The sequence below is a fragment of the Acinonyx jubatus genome, chromosome D3 (assembly GCF_027475565.1).
Source record: "Acinonyx jubatus isolate Ajub_Pintada_27869175 chromosome D3, VMU_Ajub_asm_v1.0, whole genome shotgun sequence".
In the NCBI taxonomy this organism is placed as follows: domain Eukaryota; kingdom Metazoa; phylum Chordata; class Mammalia; order Carnivora; family Felidae; genus Acinonyx; species Acinonyx jubatus.
Genome location: NC_069392.1, coordinates 20395381 through 20412628, shown reverse-complemented (window position 1 = coordinate 20412628; position 17248 = coordinate 20395381). Strand labels below are relative to the sequence as shown.

Sequence of the window (17248 nt, the reverse complement as noted above, 5' to 3'; positions counted from 1 at the left end):
GACTATGGACAATCTGCACAGGGGACACAGGCCAGGGTCTTTATGTCTCATAAAACTACAGCTCAGCCCCCAGACCATTCGGATGCCCCTGCATCAGATCAACTCCAGCCCAACACACCCTCAGTGGCACGAGTATGCAATGCAATGCAAACAGTCCCATGAGAAATAGAAAACAGAAAACATATTCCTACTATGATGGCCTCCTATTCCTTGAGGTTGTTAGAAGGTACAAAGTTTTCCAGTACCTTAATGGTGACCATTTCTAGACCACCATGCACCTGAGACCTTTTCTTTTGCTCTCACTCTGTCGGGTGAGGAACAGACTCAGGGGCCAGTACAGGAATGACTCTTTTGTCCACACAGTCCATATGGGGCTGCTCCTGCTCTCAGGCTCCCTCAGTCACCTCTGTGTCATTGCTGAGTGTTTCCACCTCACAGGGTCCGGTTCACAGGGAGTCAGATCACTGTCTGCCTGATTCCAATGCCACTGTGACTCTGCCTCTGAAAGACACAAAGCTTACTATTAAGAGTCACAAATGAAGTCTCCTAGTTTTCCCACACTTGGAACTCTCTTTGTCAGTGTCCCACCTGAGTGTTCTTTCTCTATTCATTAATGTCATGTTACATCTCCAGGCCTAGGGTCGTTTTTTTTCCCAAATTCCACTCTTCCCCTTATCCCTCCTCCCCTTTCCACTAATCAGTTCATGAACCTATACCGTCATCTCCTGTCTGTCGCCACAGTAATGTGGGGTGCATTGCAGGAAAAACACAGGGTCATTAAAGAAGAGTTTACTTCCTAGGAATCACTCTAGGATGTAAGAGAAGTCATTCATTTTTTAAAGAATATTTTAATGTTTATTTTTTTATTGAGAGAGAGACAGAGAGAGAGGGAGAGCATGAACAAGGGAGGGGCAGGGAGAGGGAGACAAAGAATCTGAAGCCGGTTCCAGGCTCTGAGCTGTCAGCACAGAACCTGATGTGGCGCTCAAAGTCATGAATCGTGAGTGAGACCTGAGCTAAAGTGGGACACTTAACCAACTGAACCAGCCAGGAGCACCTAGAAAAGGCATCTGCCCTTAAGGATTTCAGCCTCAAATAACTTTTTTTTTACATGTCAATATTATTTTATTTATTTATTTTAAATATTAAGTTTATTGTCAAATTGGTTTCCTTACAACACCCAGTGCCCCTCTCAACATGTTCCCTCCTCAATACCCATCACCCACCCTCCTCTCCCTCCCACCCCCATCAACCCTCACTTTGTTCTCAGTGTTTAGAGTCCCTTATGGTTTGCTTCCTTCCCTCTCTAACCCTTTTTTTTTCTTCCCCTTCCCCATGGTCTTCTGTTAAGTTTCTCAGGATCCACCTATGAATAAAAACATATGTTATCTGTCTTTGTCTGCGTGACTAATTTTACTTAGAATAACCCTCTCCAGTTCCATCCACATGGCTACAAAAGGCCATTTTTCATTCTTTCTCTTTGCCACGTAATATCCCATTGTGTATATAAACCACAATTTCTTTATCCATTCATCAGTTGATGAACATTTAGGCTCTTTCCATGATTTGGCTATTGTTGAAAGTGCTGCTATAAACATTGGGGTACAAGTGCTCTTAAGCATCAGCACTCCTGTATCCCTTGGGTATATTCCTAGCAGTGCTATTGCAGGGTCATAGGGTAGTTCTATTTTTAATTTTTTGAGGAACCTCCACACTGTTTTCCAGAGTGGTTGCACCAGTTTGCATTCCCACCAACAGTGCAAGAGGGTTCCCATTTCTCCACATCCTCTGCAGCATCTATAGTCTCCTGATTGGTTCATTTTAGCCACTCTGACTGGCGTGAGGTGGTATCTCAGTGTGGTTTTGATTTGCATTTCCCTGATGAGGAGTGACGTTGAGCATCTTTCCATGTGCCTGTTGGCCATCTGGATGTCTTCTTTAGAGAAGTGTCTATTCATGTTTTCTGCCCATTTCTTCACTGGATTATTTGTTTTTCGGGTGTGGAGTTTGGTGAGCTCTTTATAGATTTTGGATACTAGCCCTTTGTTCGATATGTCATTTGCAAATATCTTTTCCCATTCCATTGGTTGCCTTTTAGTTTTGTTGATTGTTTCCTTTGCTGTGCAGAAGGTTTTTATCTTGATAAGGTCCCAATAGTTCATTTTTGCTTTTAATTCCATTGACTTTGGGGATGTGTCAAGTAAGAAATTGCTGCGGCTGAGGTCAGAGAGGTTTTTTCCTGCTTTCTTCTCTAGGGTTTTGATGGTTTCCTGTCTCACAGTCAGGTCCTTTATCCATTTTGAGTTTGTTTTTGTGAATGGTGTAAGAAAGTGGTCTAGTTTCTTCCTTCTGCACGTTGCTGTCCAGTTCTCCCAGCATTTGTTAAAGAGACTGTCTTTTTTCCAGTGGATGTTCTTTCCTGCTTTGTCAAAGATGAGTTGGCCATACATTTGTGGGTCCAATTCTGGGGTTTCTATTCTATTTCATTGGTCTAAGTGTATGTTTTTGTGCCAATACCATGCTGTCTGCACGATTACAGCTTTGTAGTAGAGGCTAAAGTCTGGGATTGTGATACCTCCCGCTTTGGTCTTTTTCTTCACAATTACTTTGGCTATTCGGGCCTTTTGTGGTTCCATACAAATTTTAGGATTGCTTGTTCTAGCTTCGAGAAGAATGCTGGTGCAACTTTGATTGGGATTGCATTCAATGTGTAGATAGCTTTGGATAGTATTGACATTTTAAGAATATTTATTCTTCCAGGCCTTGAGCACGGAATGTTTTTCCATTTCTTTATATCTTCTTCAATTTCCTTCATAAGCTTTCTATAGTTTTCAGCATAGAGATCTTTTACATCTTTGGTTAGATTTGTCCCTAGGTATTTTATGCTTTTTGGTGAAATTGTGAATGGGATCAATTTCTTTCTTTGTCTTTCTGTTGCTTCATTATTAGTGTCTAACGATGCAACTGATTTCTGTACATTGATTTTGTATCCTGCGAGTTTCCTGAATTCATGTATCAGTTCTAGCAGACTTTTGGTGGAGCCTATCGGGTTTTGCATGTATAATATCATGTCATCTGCAAAAAGTGAAAGCTTGACTTCATCTTTGCCAGTTTTGATGCCTTTGATTTCCTTTTGTTGTCTGATTGCTGATGCTAGCACTTCCAACACTATGTTAAACAACAGCAGTGAGAGTGGACATCCCTGTCACGTTCCTGATCTCAGGGGAAAGTCTCTCAGTTTTTCCCCATTGAGGATGATATTAGCTGTGGGCTTTTCATAAATGGCTTTTATGATGTTTAAGTATGTTCCTTCTATCCCAACATCTCGAGGGTTTTTGTTAGGAAAGAATGCTGAATTTTGTCAAATGCTTTTTCTGCATCGATTGACAGGATCATATGGTTCTTCTCTTTTCTTTTATTAATGTCATGTATTACATTGATTGATTTGCAAATGTTGAACCAGCCCTGCAGCCCTGGAATGAATCCCACTTGATCATGGTGTATCATTCTTTTCATATGCTTTCAAATTCAATGTGCTAGTACCTTATTGACAATTTTTGCATCCATCTTCATCAGGGATATTGGCCTGTAGTTCTCTTTTTTTGCTGGGTCTCTGGTTTAGGAATCCAAGTAATGCTGGCTTCATGGAATGAGTCTGGAAGTTTTCCTTCCCTTTCTATTTTTTGGAATAGCTTGAGAAGGATAGGTATTCTCTCTGCTTTAAATGTATGGTAGAATTCCCCTGAGAAGCCATCTGCTCCTGAACTCTTATTTGTTGGGAGATTTTTGATAAGTGATTCAATTTCTTTGCTGATTATGGGTCTGTTCAAATGTTCAATCTTCCTGTTTGAGTTTTGGAAGTATGTGGGTGCTTAGGAATGTGTCCATTTCTTCCAGATTGTCCAGTTTGTTGGCATACAACTTTTCATAGTATTTCCTGATAGTTGCTTGTGTTTCTGAGGGATTGGTTGTCATAATTCAATTTTCATTCATGATTTTATCTATTTGGGTCATCTCTCTTTTCTTTTTGAGAATCCTGGCTAGAGACTTATCGATTTTGTTTATTTTTCAAAAAAACCAACTCTTGGTTTCGTTGATCTGCTCTACAGTTCTTTTAGATTCTGTATCATTTATTTCTGTTTTGATCTTTATTATTTCTCTTCTTCTGCTGGGTTTGGGGTGTCTTTGCTGTTCTGCTTCTATTTCCCCTAGGTGTGCTGTTAGATTTTGTATTTGGGATTTTTCTTATTTCTGGAGATAGGCCTGGATTGCAATGTATTTTCCTCTCAAGACTGCCTTCGCTGCATCCCAAAGCATTTGGATTGTTGTATTTTCATTTTCATTTGCTTCCATATATTTTTTGATTTCTTCTCTAATTGCCTGGTTGACCCATTCATTCTTTAGTAGGTTGTTCTTTAACCTCCATGCTTTCGGAGGTTTTCCAGACTTTTTCTTGTGGTGGATTTCAAGCTTCATAGCATTGTGGTCTGAAAGTATGCATGGTATGATCTGAATTCTTTTATACTTATGAAGGGCCATTTTGTGACCCAGTATGTGATAGATCTTGGAGAATGTTCCATGTGCACTCGAGAAGAAAGTATATTCTGTTGCTTTGGGATGCAGAGTTCTAAATATATCTGTCAAGTCCATCTGATCCAATGTGTCATTCAGCGCCCTTGTTCCTTTATTGATCCTGTGCCTAGATGATCTATCCATTGTTGTAAGTGGAGTATTAAAGTCCCCTGCAATTACCACATTCTTATCAATTAGGTTGCTTATGTTTGTGATGAATTGTTTTATATATTTGGGGGCTCCCGTATTCAGTGCATAGACATTTATAATTGTTAGCTCTTCCTGATGTATACACTCTGTAATTATAATATAATGCCCTTCTTCATCTCTTGTTACAGCCTTTATTTTAAAGTCTAGATTGTCTGATATAAGCATGGCTACTCCAGCTTTCTTTTGACTTCCAGCAGCATGATAGTTCTCCATCCCTTCACTTTCGATCTGAAGGTGTCCTCAGGTCTAAAATGAGACTCTTGTAGACAGCAAATAGATGGGGCTTGTTTTTTTATCCATTCTGATACCCTATGTCTTTTGGTTGGAGCATTTAGTCCATTTACATTCAATGTCATTATAGAAAGATAAGGGTTTAGAGTCATTGTGATGTCTGTAGGTTTCATGCTTGGAGTGATGTCTCTGGTACTTTGTGGTCCTTGCAACATTTCTCTCACAGAATCCCCCTTAGGATCTCTTGTAGGGCTGGTTTAGTGGTGATGAATTCCTCCAGTTTTTGTTTGTTTGGGAAAACCTTTATCTCTCCTTCTATTCTGAATGACAGACCTGCTGAATAAAGGATTCTCAGCTGCATATTTTTTCTGTTCATCACATTGAAGATTTCCTGCCATTCCTTTCTGGCCTGCCAAGGTTCAGTAGATAGAACTGTCACTAGTCTTATCAGTCTCCATTGATATGTTAGAGTATGTTTATCTCTAGCTGCTTTCAGAATTTTCTCTTTATCCTTGTATTTTGCCAGTTTCACTATGATACGCTGGGCAGAAGATCGATTCAAATTACGTCTGAAGGGAGTTCTCTGTGCCTCTTGGATTTCAGTGCCTTTTCCTTCCCCAGATCAGGGCAGTTCTCAGCTATGTTTTGTTCAAGTACACCTTCAGCCCCTTTCTCTCTTCCTCTTCTGGAATTCCTATTATATGGATATTGTTCCTTTTGATTGCATCACTTAGTTCTCTAATTCTCCCCTCATACTCCTGGATTTTTTTATCTCTCTTTTTCTCAGCTTCCTCTTTTTCCATAATTTTATCTTCTAATTCACCTATTCTATCCTCTGCCTCTTCAATCCGGGCTGTGGTCGCCTCCATTTTATTTTGCACCTCATTTATAGCATTTTTTTTTAGCTCCTCATGACTGTTTCTTAGTCCCTCGATGTCTGTAGCCATAGATTCTCTGCTGTCCTCTTTGCTTTTTTCAAGCCCTGTGATTAATTTTATGACTAGTATTTTAAATTCATGTTCCATGATATTGCTTAAATTGTTTTTGATCAATTTGTTAGCTGTCGCTCCTTCCTGGTGTTTCTTCTGAGGAGAATTCTTCCATTTTGTCCTTTTGGATAGTCGGTGGGGTGGCACAGAACTGCAGGGCACTTCCCCTGTAATGTCTGGAGTAACTTGTGTTGGTGGGCGGGGCCGTAGTCACACCCGATGTCTGTTCCTAGTCAACTGCTGGCATCACAGTCAGACTGGTGTGTACCTTATCTTCCCCTCTGCCTGGGGCAGGACTCACTGTGGAGTGGTGTGGCCCCCGTCTGGCCTACTTGCACACTGCCAGGCTTGCGGTGCTGCTTGTATGGGATCTGGCGTATTAGCCAGGGTGGATCTGCAAGGTGCACCAGGGTGGGAGGGGCAGGCTCAGCTCAGTTTGCTGTCAGTGATCCCCTGCAGGAGGGGCCATGCAGCACCAGGAGGGAAGCAGGCAGACCCCTTCAAGGGATGGACCCACAGAAGCACAGCGTTGGGTGTTTGTGCGGTGCATGCAAGTTCAGTGATGGCAACTGGTTCCCTTTGGGAGTTCGGCTGAGGATGGGAGAGGGAGATGGTGCTGGCCAGAGCATTTGTTCCCTGTGGAGCTGAGCTCTGTCTTCTGGGGCTCAACACCTCTCCCTCCCGGTATCCTTTTGCCCTCTCGCTCTCCGAGCAGGGTTGTTGACTTTTAACATTCCAGATGTCAAGTCCGGCTGACTGTCAGAACTCATGGAATCCGGCCCCTCTGCTTTTGCAAGCCACACTTGGGGGCTCTGCCTTTCCAGGCGCGCTGTCCCCAGTCTGCCCCGGATCCCTCCCACCAGTCCGTGTATTGTGCACCACCTCTCCACCCTTCCTACCCTCTTCTGTGACCCACTTGTATACGCTTGACTCTGGAGAGTCCATTCTGCTAGTCTTCTGGTCATTTAATGGGTTATTTAGCAGATGTGGGTGGAATCTAAGTGATCAGCAGGATACAGTGAGCCCAGCATCTTCCTACGCAGCCAACTTCTCCGAACAGCCTGCCTGTATATATAAAATTCTAAAGATTCCACCAAAAAACTGTCAGAACCAAGAAAGAAAGTCCGTAAAGTCACAGGATACAAAATCAATATACAGAACTCTGATAATGAAGCCACAGGAAGAGAAATTAAGAAATCAATCCCATTGAAAATTGAACCAAGAATAATAAGATACCCAAGAAGAAACTTAACCGAAGGGGTGAAAGACTTTTACCATGAAAACTATAAAGCATTGATGAAAGAAATTGAAGATGACACAAGAAATGAACAAACATCCCTTCTCATGGATTGGTAGAACAAATATTGTTAAAATGTTTATACTACCCAAATCGATCTACAGATTGAAGGCAATTCCTATCAAAATGCCAAAAGCCTTTTTCACAGAACTAGAAAAGTCCTAAAATTTGTGTGCAACCACAAAAGTTCCCAAATAGTGAAACAGTCTTGAAAAAGAAAACCAAAACTGGAGGTATCATCATTCCAGATTTCCATTTATATTAGAACACTATAGTAATTGAGACTGTATGGTACTGGCACAAAAGAAGACAACAAAATAAATGAAACAGAATAGAAAACCCAGAAATAAGCCCAAATAATATGAGCAATCAATGTTTGACAAAGTAGGCAGGAATAAGCAATGGGAAAAAGACAGTCTTGTCAACAAATGGTGCTGGGAAAACTGGACAGCTACATGTAAAAGAATGAAACTAGACCACTTTCTTTCACCATACACAAAAATGAACACAAAGTGGATTAAAGACCTAAATATGAGGCCTGAAACCATAACAATTCTAGAGAGAACAGGCAGTTATCTCTCTGACTTTGGCCTTAGCAACATTATTCTGGGGATATCTCCTCAGGCAAGGGAAATCAAAGAAAAAAATAAACTATTGGGACTACACCAAAATAAAAAGCTTCTGCAGAGTGAAGAAAAAAAACGACAGAACTAGAAGGAAACCTGTTGAATGGGATTAGTCAAGGTCACGAACTTTTGCAAAGGAAGCCTGCCTGCAATGGCGGACTGATTCATGGTTCCATGATTTTTCCCTCTGACCCCCTCTCAGAATGTAAAAGGCCTTCCCAGTCCCAGGCTCACCATAAAAGGGGATGAACTTGTTGCCCCTGTATTACAACAAAAGTTCTCCCTCTTCACCTTTATTCATTTTTCCTCTTAGGCAGCTGATGACCCTGTGAGGGCCCCCCATATTCTCTGTGGACAACATCATTTCAGTGACTGCTGCTCAGAAAGTGATGGGGACGAGGAGAGTCTGATACTTATAAGAATGTAGGCTGCAGAATGGCTCCTCCATCTACTCTGAAACTCTGTTCAGGGTGTTTTGAGAGTCCTTCGGTAGATGTTCACCATCCATGAAGATGTTCACCATCCATGATGGGGAGTAAAGACTCCCTTTGGATACATCTCTTCTTATTTCGGGGAAGTCACAAAATACATATGACATATATTTGCATCTAACAAACGATTGCAATAACGAGGAAATGTAGGGCATAGACTTCTTTATTCATATCCTTTCTACTGCAAATGGAAGGTGATTTAAGGAGAGAACTATTTGTTTCTTTTTAATTTAAAAGATAAGACTTCACAATAGGTAAAGAAACAACCTCAATTTTAAAAATGCAGATTATCTCAACAAAGGTGATATTCATGTGATACAAATAAGTTTGAGAAAAGCTGTTCAACATCATATGTCCGTAAGAAATTGCACAAAAACACAGCAATGACATAGTATTACATACCCATTAGAATGGCCAAAATCAAAACCACAGATGACACCAACGTCTGGCCAGGATGTGGAGCAACGGAACTCTATTTCATTGGTGAGGGGAATTCAGGATGGTACAGCTACTTTGGAAAAGATTTTGGCAATATCTTTTAAAACTGAAGATTCTCTGAATTGTTGCCATTTGTAACAAACAAGGATGGAACTAGAGGTTAGTATGCTAAGCGAAATTAGTCAGAGAAAGACCAGTATAATATGACTTCACTCATATGTGGAATGTAAGATACAAAACAGATGAACACAAGGGAAGGGAAGCAAACATAATATAAAAACAGGGAGGGGTACAAAACATAAGAGATTCTTAAATATAGAGAAAATCTGAGGGTTGCTGGAGGTGTTGTGGGAGGGGGGATAGGCTAAATGGACAAGGGGCATTAAGAAGACATTTGTGGGGATGAGCATGGCCTGTTGTGTATAGGGATGAACCACTGGATCCTACTCCTCAAATCATGATTATTGCTAACTTGGATGTAAATAAAAAAAATTTTTTTACACCCAAAAAACAAAAACCAAACAAACTTTGTCTTTGTCTTGCTTTAAAATCCAGGGATCATGCATCTTTGCATTTACCTAAAGGAGTTAAAAACAATGTGTACAAAAAAACCCTGCACAAGTATGTTGACAGTGGCTTTATGCAGAACTGTCCACACCTGGCAGCAGCCAATCGCAATGCTTTTCAGGAGGTGACAGGTGAGTAAACCCCAACGGTAGAATATTGATCAGAGCTACAAAGATATGAGGTACCAAGACATAAAAAGACACAGAAGACATTTTGTTGCACGTTGCTAAATGAAAGCAGCCAACATGTAATGGCTGCACGCTGTGTGACTCCAAGCATGTAACATTTTCCAAAGAACAAATCTATTTAGACAATAAAAGAATCAGTGGTTGCAAAGGGCTGAGCATAGGGAGGGATGCACAGCTGGAGCACAGAGGTTTTTTGTGGGAGTGGAAGTTTTCTTTGTGGCTCTAAAATGGACATATATCAGTGTATAGCTCTTGAACCTATTGAGTGAACCACGTCAAGAGTGAGCTTTGCTGTTGTAAATATAGACTTTGGGTGACAATGACTTGTCAGTGTGGGTTCATGGTGTATAAGAAGTGACCACACTCATGCTAGAGTTGGATGATGGGAAAGACAAGGTGGTGAAGGGGGTTGGTGTATTTGGGAACTCTGGAAATTCTACTAAATTCTTCTGTGACAATAAATCATAAAGTCTATTGATGTTTTTAAGTATTCGGTGGGCAAGACCAAATATATGGGCATGTCTGGGTCTCGGGCAGCAGGGGCGCTGTGGCCTGTCTCTGAGCCTTGTGTGCTGTGATATCAGCTGGAAGCCACCTGGCTCTGGTTCTCACTGTGGCTTAGCCTCTGGGTGCTCACAGGCCATTGGGGAGCCCCAGATCAGGCCCCACAGTTTTCGCTCCATCCCCTCCTGGGGTGAGATTTCCAGACAAGGGTCAGGTTCAGGGTTCAGGCTGGGGCTGGCCAGCCCGGGGGAGGGGGCTGGTTTGCATGAAGGGTCTCTCCCTCCCCTTGGGCTGCTGGAGGCAATAAGAGAGACTCTGGGAGCCCGCCTGAGGGACATTGAGGACACAGCTGAGCAGGGGTTTCCACCATGGCCTGGGCTCCTCTCTTGCTCACACTGCTGGCTCACTGCACAGGTGGCTGGAGGCTGGGATCAGGGCTGGAGATGAAAGGACTATGGAACCATGTATGGGCCCTGTCCACTGACCCCTCTCTCTCACCCCGTGTCTCTCTTCTGATTTGCAGGGTCCTGGACACAGTCGGTGGTGACTCAGCCATCTGAAGTGTCCAAGCCTGTGAATAAGACTGTTACCATCTCCTGTACCGGAAGCAGCAGCAATGTTGGGGCTGGAGGTGTGTCCTGGTACCAACAGCTCCCAGGCAGTGTCCCCAACGTTGTCATCTACGGTAGCAGTGCTCGGCCTACGGGGGTCCCATCCAGACTCTCAGGCTCCAGGTCAGGGAACGTGGCCTCCCTGAGCATCTCTAGCCTCCAGGCTGAGGATGAGGCTGATTATTACTCCTCAGTGTGGGACCACAGTCTCAAAGCTCACACACTGCTCCAGGCCTGTGGGGAAGGGAGACCCAAACCTGCTGTCCCCTCAGCAATGGGACTTCCTGTGCAGCTCACACCCCTTGGCCGACACAGCTGCTTCTTTGTTCGTTTCTTCTAATAGTGGAGTCTTAGACAAGGCTAGGGAATTTCGTCTAGAAATAGTGCCTTTGTTCTCTCAAATTGTGCCCGTAAACCCAGCCCGACTCTGCAAAACTTTGTCTGATTTTCTTCCGTTGGGCAGGATTTACTGCACACCTGGGGGCAGGCTGTTCTGGGAATTGAGTCCTCATTGGGTCAGAAGCAGGCAGATTCCATGTGTTCCTGATCAGGATAGATGACTGTACAGAGATCAGTCCCTTCACACCCTCTGGTGAACACCAAGTATGTGCCAGGCATGACCCTTGGGCTTAGGTTCAGCGTGAGTGCACTAGGGACAATCTACGTCCTCATGTTGCTGAAAATGTCCTGGGAGAGAAAAAGGACAAAGAAGTATGAATAGCAACACGTAAGATGTTTCTGGAGAGTGAACAAGGGTGAGGCAGTGAGGTGGACCTGGAACATTGGAGGGGTTGACAGGAAGCCCCCGAATCTGACGTGCTGTGATGATGTCTCAGTGCTGCATAGATGATCAAGGAGCCAGAGGGGAGCGTGAGGAGGGGACCAGGCAGAGGCTGTTGACTGTGTCCCCATCAGACCCCTCCTCTTGAGGTCAGGGGTGCAGGCTCGGGTCCTGCTGGAAGAGCTGTGCTGAGAGGTGGGTCCCAGGGAGCCACCTCTGTCTTTCTGACAAGGCAGAGCTGCCTCTTTCCAATCCCTTCCCCTGTGGTCCTTGTTAATGGACTCCCCCACTCCCACAAGCAGTAGACAGAAGAGGAATCCAGGGGAGGGCCCGGGGGTCTGACCCTGCTCAGTAAACTGGGGTCAGGGGGAGGAGGAGCGCCCCAGCCTTCCCAAGCCATGGGATGTGGCCATCCAGGCTTCTATCTGCCTGCTATGCCAGCCGAGGACACATCATTCCTCAGGGGCCAGGTCTCTGGTCACCCTGTCTTCCACTCATGTAAACCCATGAGGGAGGGTCAGGATCTGGGGAGGCTGCTGTAGGGAACAGAGGGGTGGGTGCGGGTGAGAAGGTTGCAGCCTAGTGATGGGCCCTGTGGTGAGGGATCTCCCCCAGGAGTGAGGAGGGTCCGTGGAACTGGCAGGAGTCAAGAGGGCCTTCCCTTCCCCCAGGCACGATACTCACATTCTCTTTCACATGCTTTGTCACCTGTAACGGGGCTAGAAAGGGCTGCTGTGGGTACGTGTATGAACTACACGGGTGAGCCCAGAGCTGTGGACCCAGCACCTGACGGCCATCAGGAACAGCTCAGTAACAAGGGTCCAGACAACCACGGGCCTCTAACTGGGGTGCCAGTTTTGTCACAGAGGACAGGATGTTTTTGGGGTGTGAAGGTATGTGGGATAGAATGGAATAATCCATGTGGTTTTGGCCAGCAATCAGGGACAGAAGTCAGGGCCACCAGGGGCCAGCCATCAGTGTGCTCGCTAGAGGATACTCACCTGATAGGACCTGGGGCTCATCACCACCCAGGCTGCCTGTGCCCTTAGGTTAGCTCCTCTCTTCTTCCTCTGGCTCATTCCACCTGTGAAATCCCAGCGCACGGGAGCTGGACAGACGTACAGCAAAGGCGTACCTGAGTGCAGCAACTCCACCCACATGGGAATTTCTGGATAGAAGGAGACTTTCAGGAGCCCAGTCTCCATAACAGAGCCTTAGACGTCAGAGCCTGTGTGTCCTTCATGACCTGGGCCCCTCTCCTCCTCACCTCCCTCCCTCCCCACACAGCTGAGAGCCAGCCTCATCCAAGGTGGGTGGGAGACGTGCCAGCTCTGCTCCAAACCCTCACTCTCATTCAGTGGACTCCTGCCCTGCTCAAACTCCTCTGGGTCCCTTTAGAGTGTCTGTGAGCCAGGCAGGGCTGACTCGGCCACCGTCAGTGATCAAGGTCCTAGAATGATGGCCAGGTTCTCTTATACTGGACACAGTAACATTGCTGGCAATAAGGCAGAAGCTTGGCTTCAGCAACACCTGAGCCATGTCCTCAAACTTCATTTCAATGGAAGAACAAACATCTAGCCCTCTGGGGTCTCCACAGAGTTTCTGGATGCAGGGCAAGCAGCCTGGCTTCCCTGAACATCCCTGGTCTTCAGGCTGAGGGGGAGGCTGTTTATTCCCGGTCAGCGTGGAAAAACAGCCTTGGAGTTGCACAGTGCCTCAGGCCAGTTGGGAGGCGACACCCCAACCCTGAGCTCCCAGGCGTCACCCATCACCTGAAGACCATGTCACTGGCCCCTGAAGAGACAAGAGCTGGGTTTCCACTGACAATCGTGTGGACCACTCAGGATTAGAAGACATAATAATGTGAGGATAAAAGGTCGGATCTGCAGAATTAGCAAGTGCATGGGAAGTATCATTACAGATCTATTTGGCCTTTGTGACTCTATGTACATTCACGTGCTTTCCCAAAGGGGAAACACAGATTTCAGGGTTAAGTAAATGGATACTTATTTTCCAGGTCTTTCTGTTCCATTTGGAGATGCTGAATTCGTGTGTTCAGCTGATCCATCTCTCTTCCCTCCAGGAGACATGTTCACCAGGGTCACCAGCCACTACCCTCCCCTGTTTCTTGGGCCTTGGCACATGATCTGCCCTCTGACCCAGGGCTATCCCCCTTCTGCAGGGACATCGGTTGAGTCACCCTACAGATCCCACCTTACATACCACAGCTGTGCTCAGACCTCTTTGTCCCGATTCCCGTGCACACCGCACATGCACCTGGGCAGTATCCCCGTCTGTATGTCCTTGGGGCACCCCGTGTGTCCTTCCAGGTACCACATGCAGTGTCTGACAACAGGAGACACAGTTGCAGCTCCAGGGATACAGTTGACAGAGGTGGCCTTTTGCGATAAATCATAGTCTTCACTGACGTGCTCTGCCCTGAACACCTGCTCTCCTGGGCTGATGCTGATGGTCAGGAATCCCAGGGAGAGTCTCTGTCCCTGTGGACAGCTCATCCCCCAACCATCTACGGGCTCCACTCAGCGCTTGGTCAGGACACTGGTTTTGTGACATAGCCTCAGTGCTGCTCTCACGGAGCTCAAGCCTCATGGGGACAACAGACACAAACCCCCTGTGTTGTCAGCGGTGGGCTGTCACTCCCTCAGTCACTGGAGTGGTACCTCTATCCAGGTTGCACTCTGAAGGAAAGTCTTGTGTCCCAAACTGGAGCCACAGGGGCTGTGATCTCAAGGACACAGCCTGACTTTTATCCACCTCTCCATCACGCAGATGAGATAGCTTTGACAGAATCTTCGGGGTCCAGGTGGCCTGGGGTACTAGAAATTCATTCATCTCGTCACGGGTTGTTGAATGAATAATTGCTCTATACACAACATGCTGGACACAAATTGCGGGGACTGTAGCTGTTCCCACTGCAGAGAGTGGTCAGCCCCAAATCCTTTTGCCTTAGAAGCTCTGTCTTTTAGTAATTTCTGAATATTATGGTTCTGAGTGCCTAAGTAGAGACCCCTCAAAGGGTCTCATTGGGCATCATGTTGACCTTTCCTACCTGGAAGATTAGACCCACAATATAAATAAGTGATTTTAGAAAAAGGATATAAACCCCTCTTATACTGAGAACAGAACAAATTCCTGCACATCAGGACCTTTCTCTTTCCCAGGAGGGTCATTCTCAGGTTATGGAAACACAGGCATCAGGGAAGCCAGAGGTGGGAAAGGAGAGGTTCACCAAGAGACCAGCAGGGGGCACTGTGACACTGTGTCTGGGGTTTTCTGCAGGACAGGGGCATCCAGCTGGGCAGTCTTCCACTGACAGAAAGCAAGGACTGGGCCCCTTGCGTCCAGTGGGGCCAAGGCAGGTGTGTCCGGTCAGGACCTGGAGGAGTCCCTGGACCCTGGCCTGTGTGTGGTCCCCACAGCTGCTGCCTCCAGGCCCACCCAGGGGGAACGCAGTGCATCAGGAAGTCTCCAGTCCAAGGGCCACAGACCCTGTGTGTGCACATGGAGAAGAGGGAGGGGTGGGTCTAATTTGCATGAGCAGCCCCTCCTCTGTGACCCTGTGGACAGGGGATAAGACAGGCCAGGGGCAATCCAGCCCCAGCTCTGTGGCCTAAGAAGGGGGTGTGTCACCATGGCCTGGATCCCCGTCCTCCTCGTGCTCCTATGTCACTGCGCAGGTAGGGACAGGATCCAGGGCACCAGGGTGGGCCCGCAGCCAGAGTCAAATCCCTCTGGCTCAGCTCCCTAATCTCATGTCCCCTGTCCCTTGTCTTCCCTCTGCTGTGTCTGTGTTTGCAGGTTCCCTGTCCCAGCCTGTTGTGACTCAGCCAGCCTCCCTCTCTGCATCTCTGGGAGCCACAGCCAGACTCACCTGCACCCTGAGCAGGGACATCAATGTTGGAGGCTACTACATATACTGGTACCAACAGAATCCAGGGAGCCCTCCCCGGTATCTCCTGTACTACTACTCAGACTCCAGTACACAGTTGGGACCTGGGGTCCCCAGCCGCTTCTCCGGATCCAAAGATGCCTCGGCCAATGCAGGGCTCCTGCTCATCTCTGGGCTGCAGCCTGAGGACGAGGCTGACTATTACTGTGCAATCGGGCACAGTAGTGCTGGTCACAGTGACACAGACACATGGGGAAGTGGACAAATACCTCACCCTGCTCAGACCCCTGCACTCTGACTCTCTTCCAGTTGAAAATAACTTAAATGCACACTGACTGTCTTTGGAAGTAGCTTCTAGGTCACGATACCATTCCTCCTCCCAGTGTCCTATTCAACTTCTTTGTACTGTCAGGAAAACAAACAAGCCAACAAAAAAACAGGCATCAAAGAAACCCACGACAATGCCGACATTTTGTCTGGTGGTTAAAGTGTAAAACTCAGAGAGTGTTGAGCTGGCCCTTTTTCTCTTTACAAAGGCACATCCACTGTCTTAGTTTTCTGATCAGAGTCTGGACCATCGCAGCAGGTGGACAGTCCTCCACAATGTGGACTCTGTTCCTCCAGGGGTTGGGGCAGAGGCTCCCTTCCCTCCAGGTTCCTGTGCTTAGAGCTGGCTGAATAGCTGTGTGTTCCAGGTAGGATGTACTAAATAATATTGGTGCCGAGGGAGGACTCAGAACAGAAGAACTAGCAGGCACAGAGCTGGCTGGGCAACCAGGCTAGCTCCTTGGCCGTAAATTGTGACGTCAGGGGAGGGGGATTAGCCAGGGGAGAAAGTGTAGGTGTCAGCAAAACTCTCAGTAGTGCTTGTGAAGGTAACATGCAGCGCTCCTTCATTGGTACAAAATGCTGGGTCTGCTCTTGGGAAGGTGGGAAGTAGATCCCACAGATGTGAATTTACCAAAGCGGACACCATCAGGGACTTTGGGTACCCCTGTGGCTGGTTTCCTGGACTCCCAGGCCCTGACTCTGTCCTCCTCTCTTCTCCTGTGACATCAGGGCTCATCAGTGATCCAAGCAGCAGGGAGGCTGTGGGGCGACAGGGCAGGAGGTCCCCTATCTGTGCACAAAGAAGTCCAGTCCTATGTCTTTCCAGAAAGAAGTTCTTCCATCTGTGACAACATGGACGAACCTGCCAGATATTACCCTAGGAGGAATAAGCCCTACAGAGAAAGACAAATGCTATATGATCTCATTTATATGTGGAATTTACAAGAAAAATAATTTTAAAAATTACTGTCAAGTTTTACTGATGACGATGAGTTAGAATAGGGTACCACATACCAGGACAAGAAAGATATTTGTATAAGTACAGCTTCTTACATATAATTTGATTTTGAACTGTTCATTTATAGTGATGAGAATAAACACAACAAGATTTATTATTTTAATCACTCTGTATTGTGCAATTCAGAGATACTGAGTATACTCACAATGTTTTGTAACCACCACAACTGTCTATTTCCAGAGCTTTTTCATCATCCCAAGCACCCAACAGGGGAATGGGTAATCTGGAATGGCAGAGGAGCCAGGCCCCAGGAACCCATGCCAATGCAGGAAGCAGCAGAGGGCAGAGGGCAGCTCCCATGGGGGCTGTTGGCAGATGTGGCCTGACGCGGCTGAGAGAGGCTTTAGGCTGGGCTTCTTACCCCACGTTGACCATGTGGATGCATGCTGACCACCATGGCATGCGTACCAATGTGTCCCATTGCCAGGTGTCCAAGTATACCAGCTTTCTCTCCCAGAGTGTGTCAGGAACACCAGTGAGAACCT

The 17248-nt window shown here is 46.2% G+C and overlaps 2 gene segments (V, D, J or C); both read left to right on the top strand.

Annotated features, from left to right (window-relative positions):
- Positions 1-10481: 10481 nt before the first annotated feature.
- Positions 10482-11245, top strand: LOC113596672 (immunoglobulin lambda variable 1-40-like). The segment is given in 2 exon segments: positions 10482-10527; positions 10637-11245. Coding segments are annotated over 2 exon segments (474 nt in total).
- A 3838-nt stretch (positions 11246-15083) lies between these two features.
- Positions 15084-15739, top strand: LOC106989078 (immunoglobulin lambda variable 5-37-like). The segment is given in 2 exon segments: positions 15084-15203; positions 15325-15739. Coding segments are annotated over 2 exon segments (435 nt in total).
- Positions 15740-17248: the final 1509 nt, after the last annotated feature.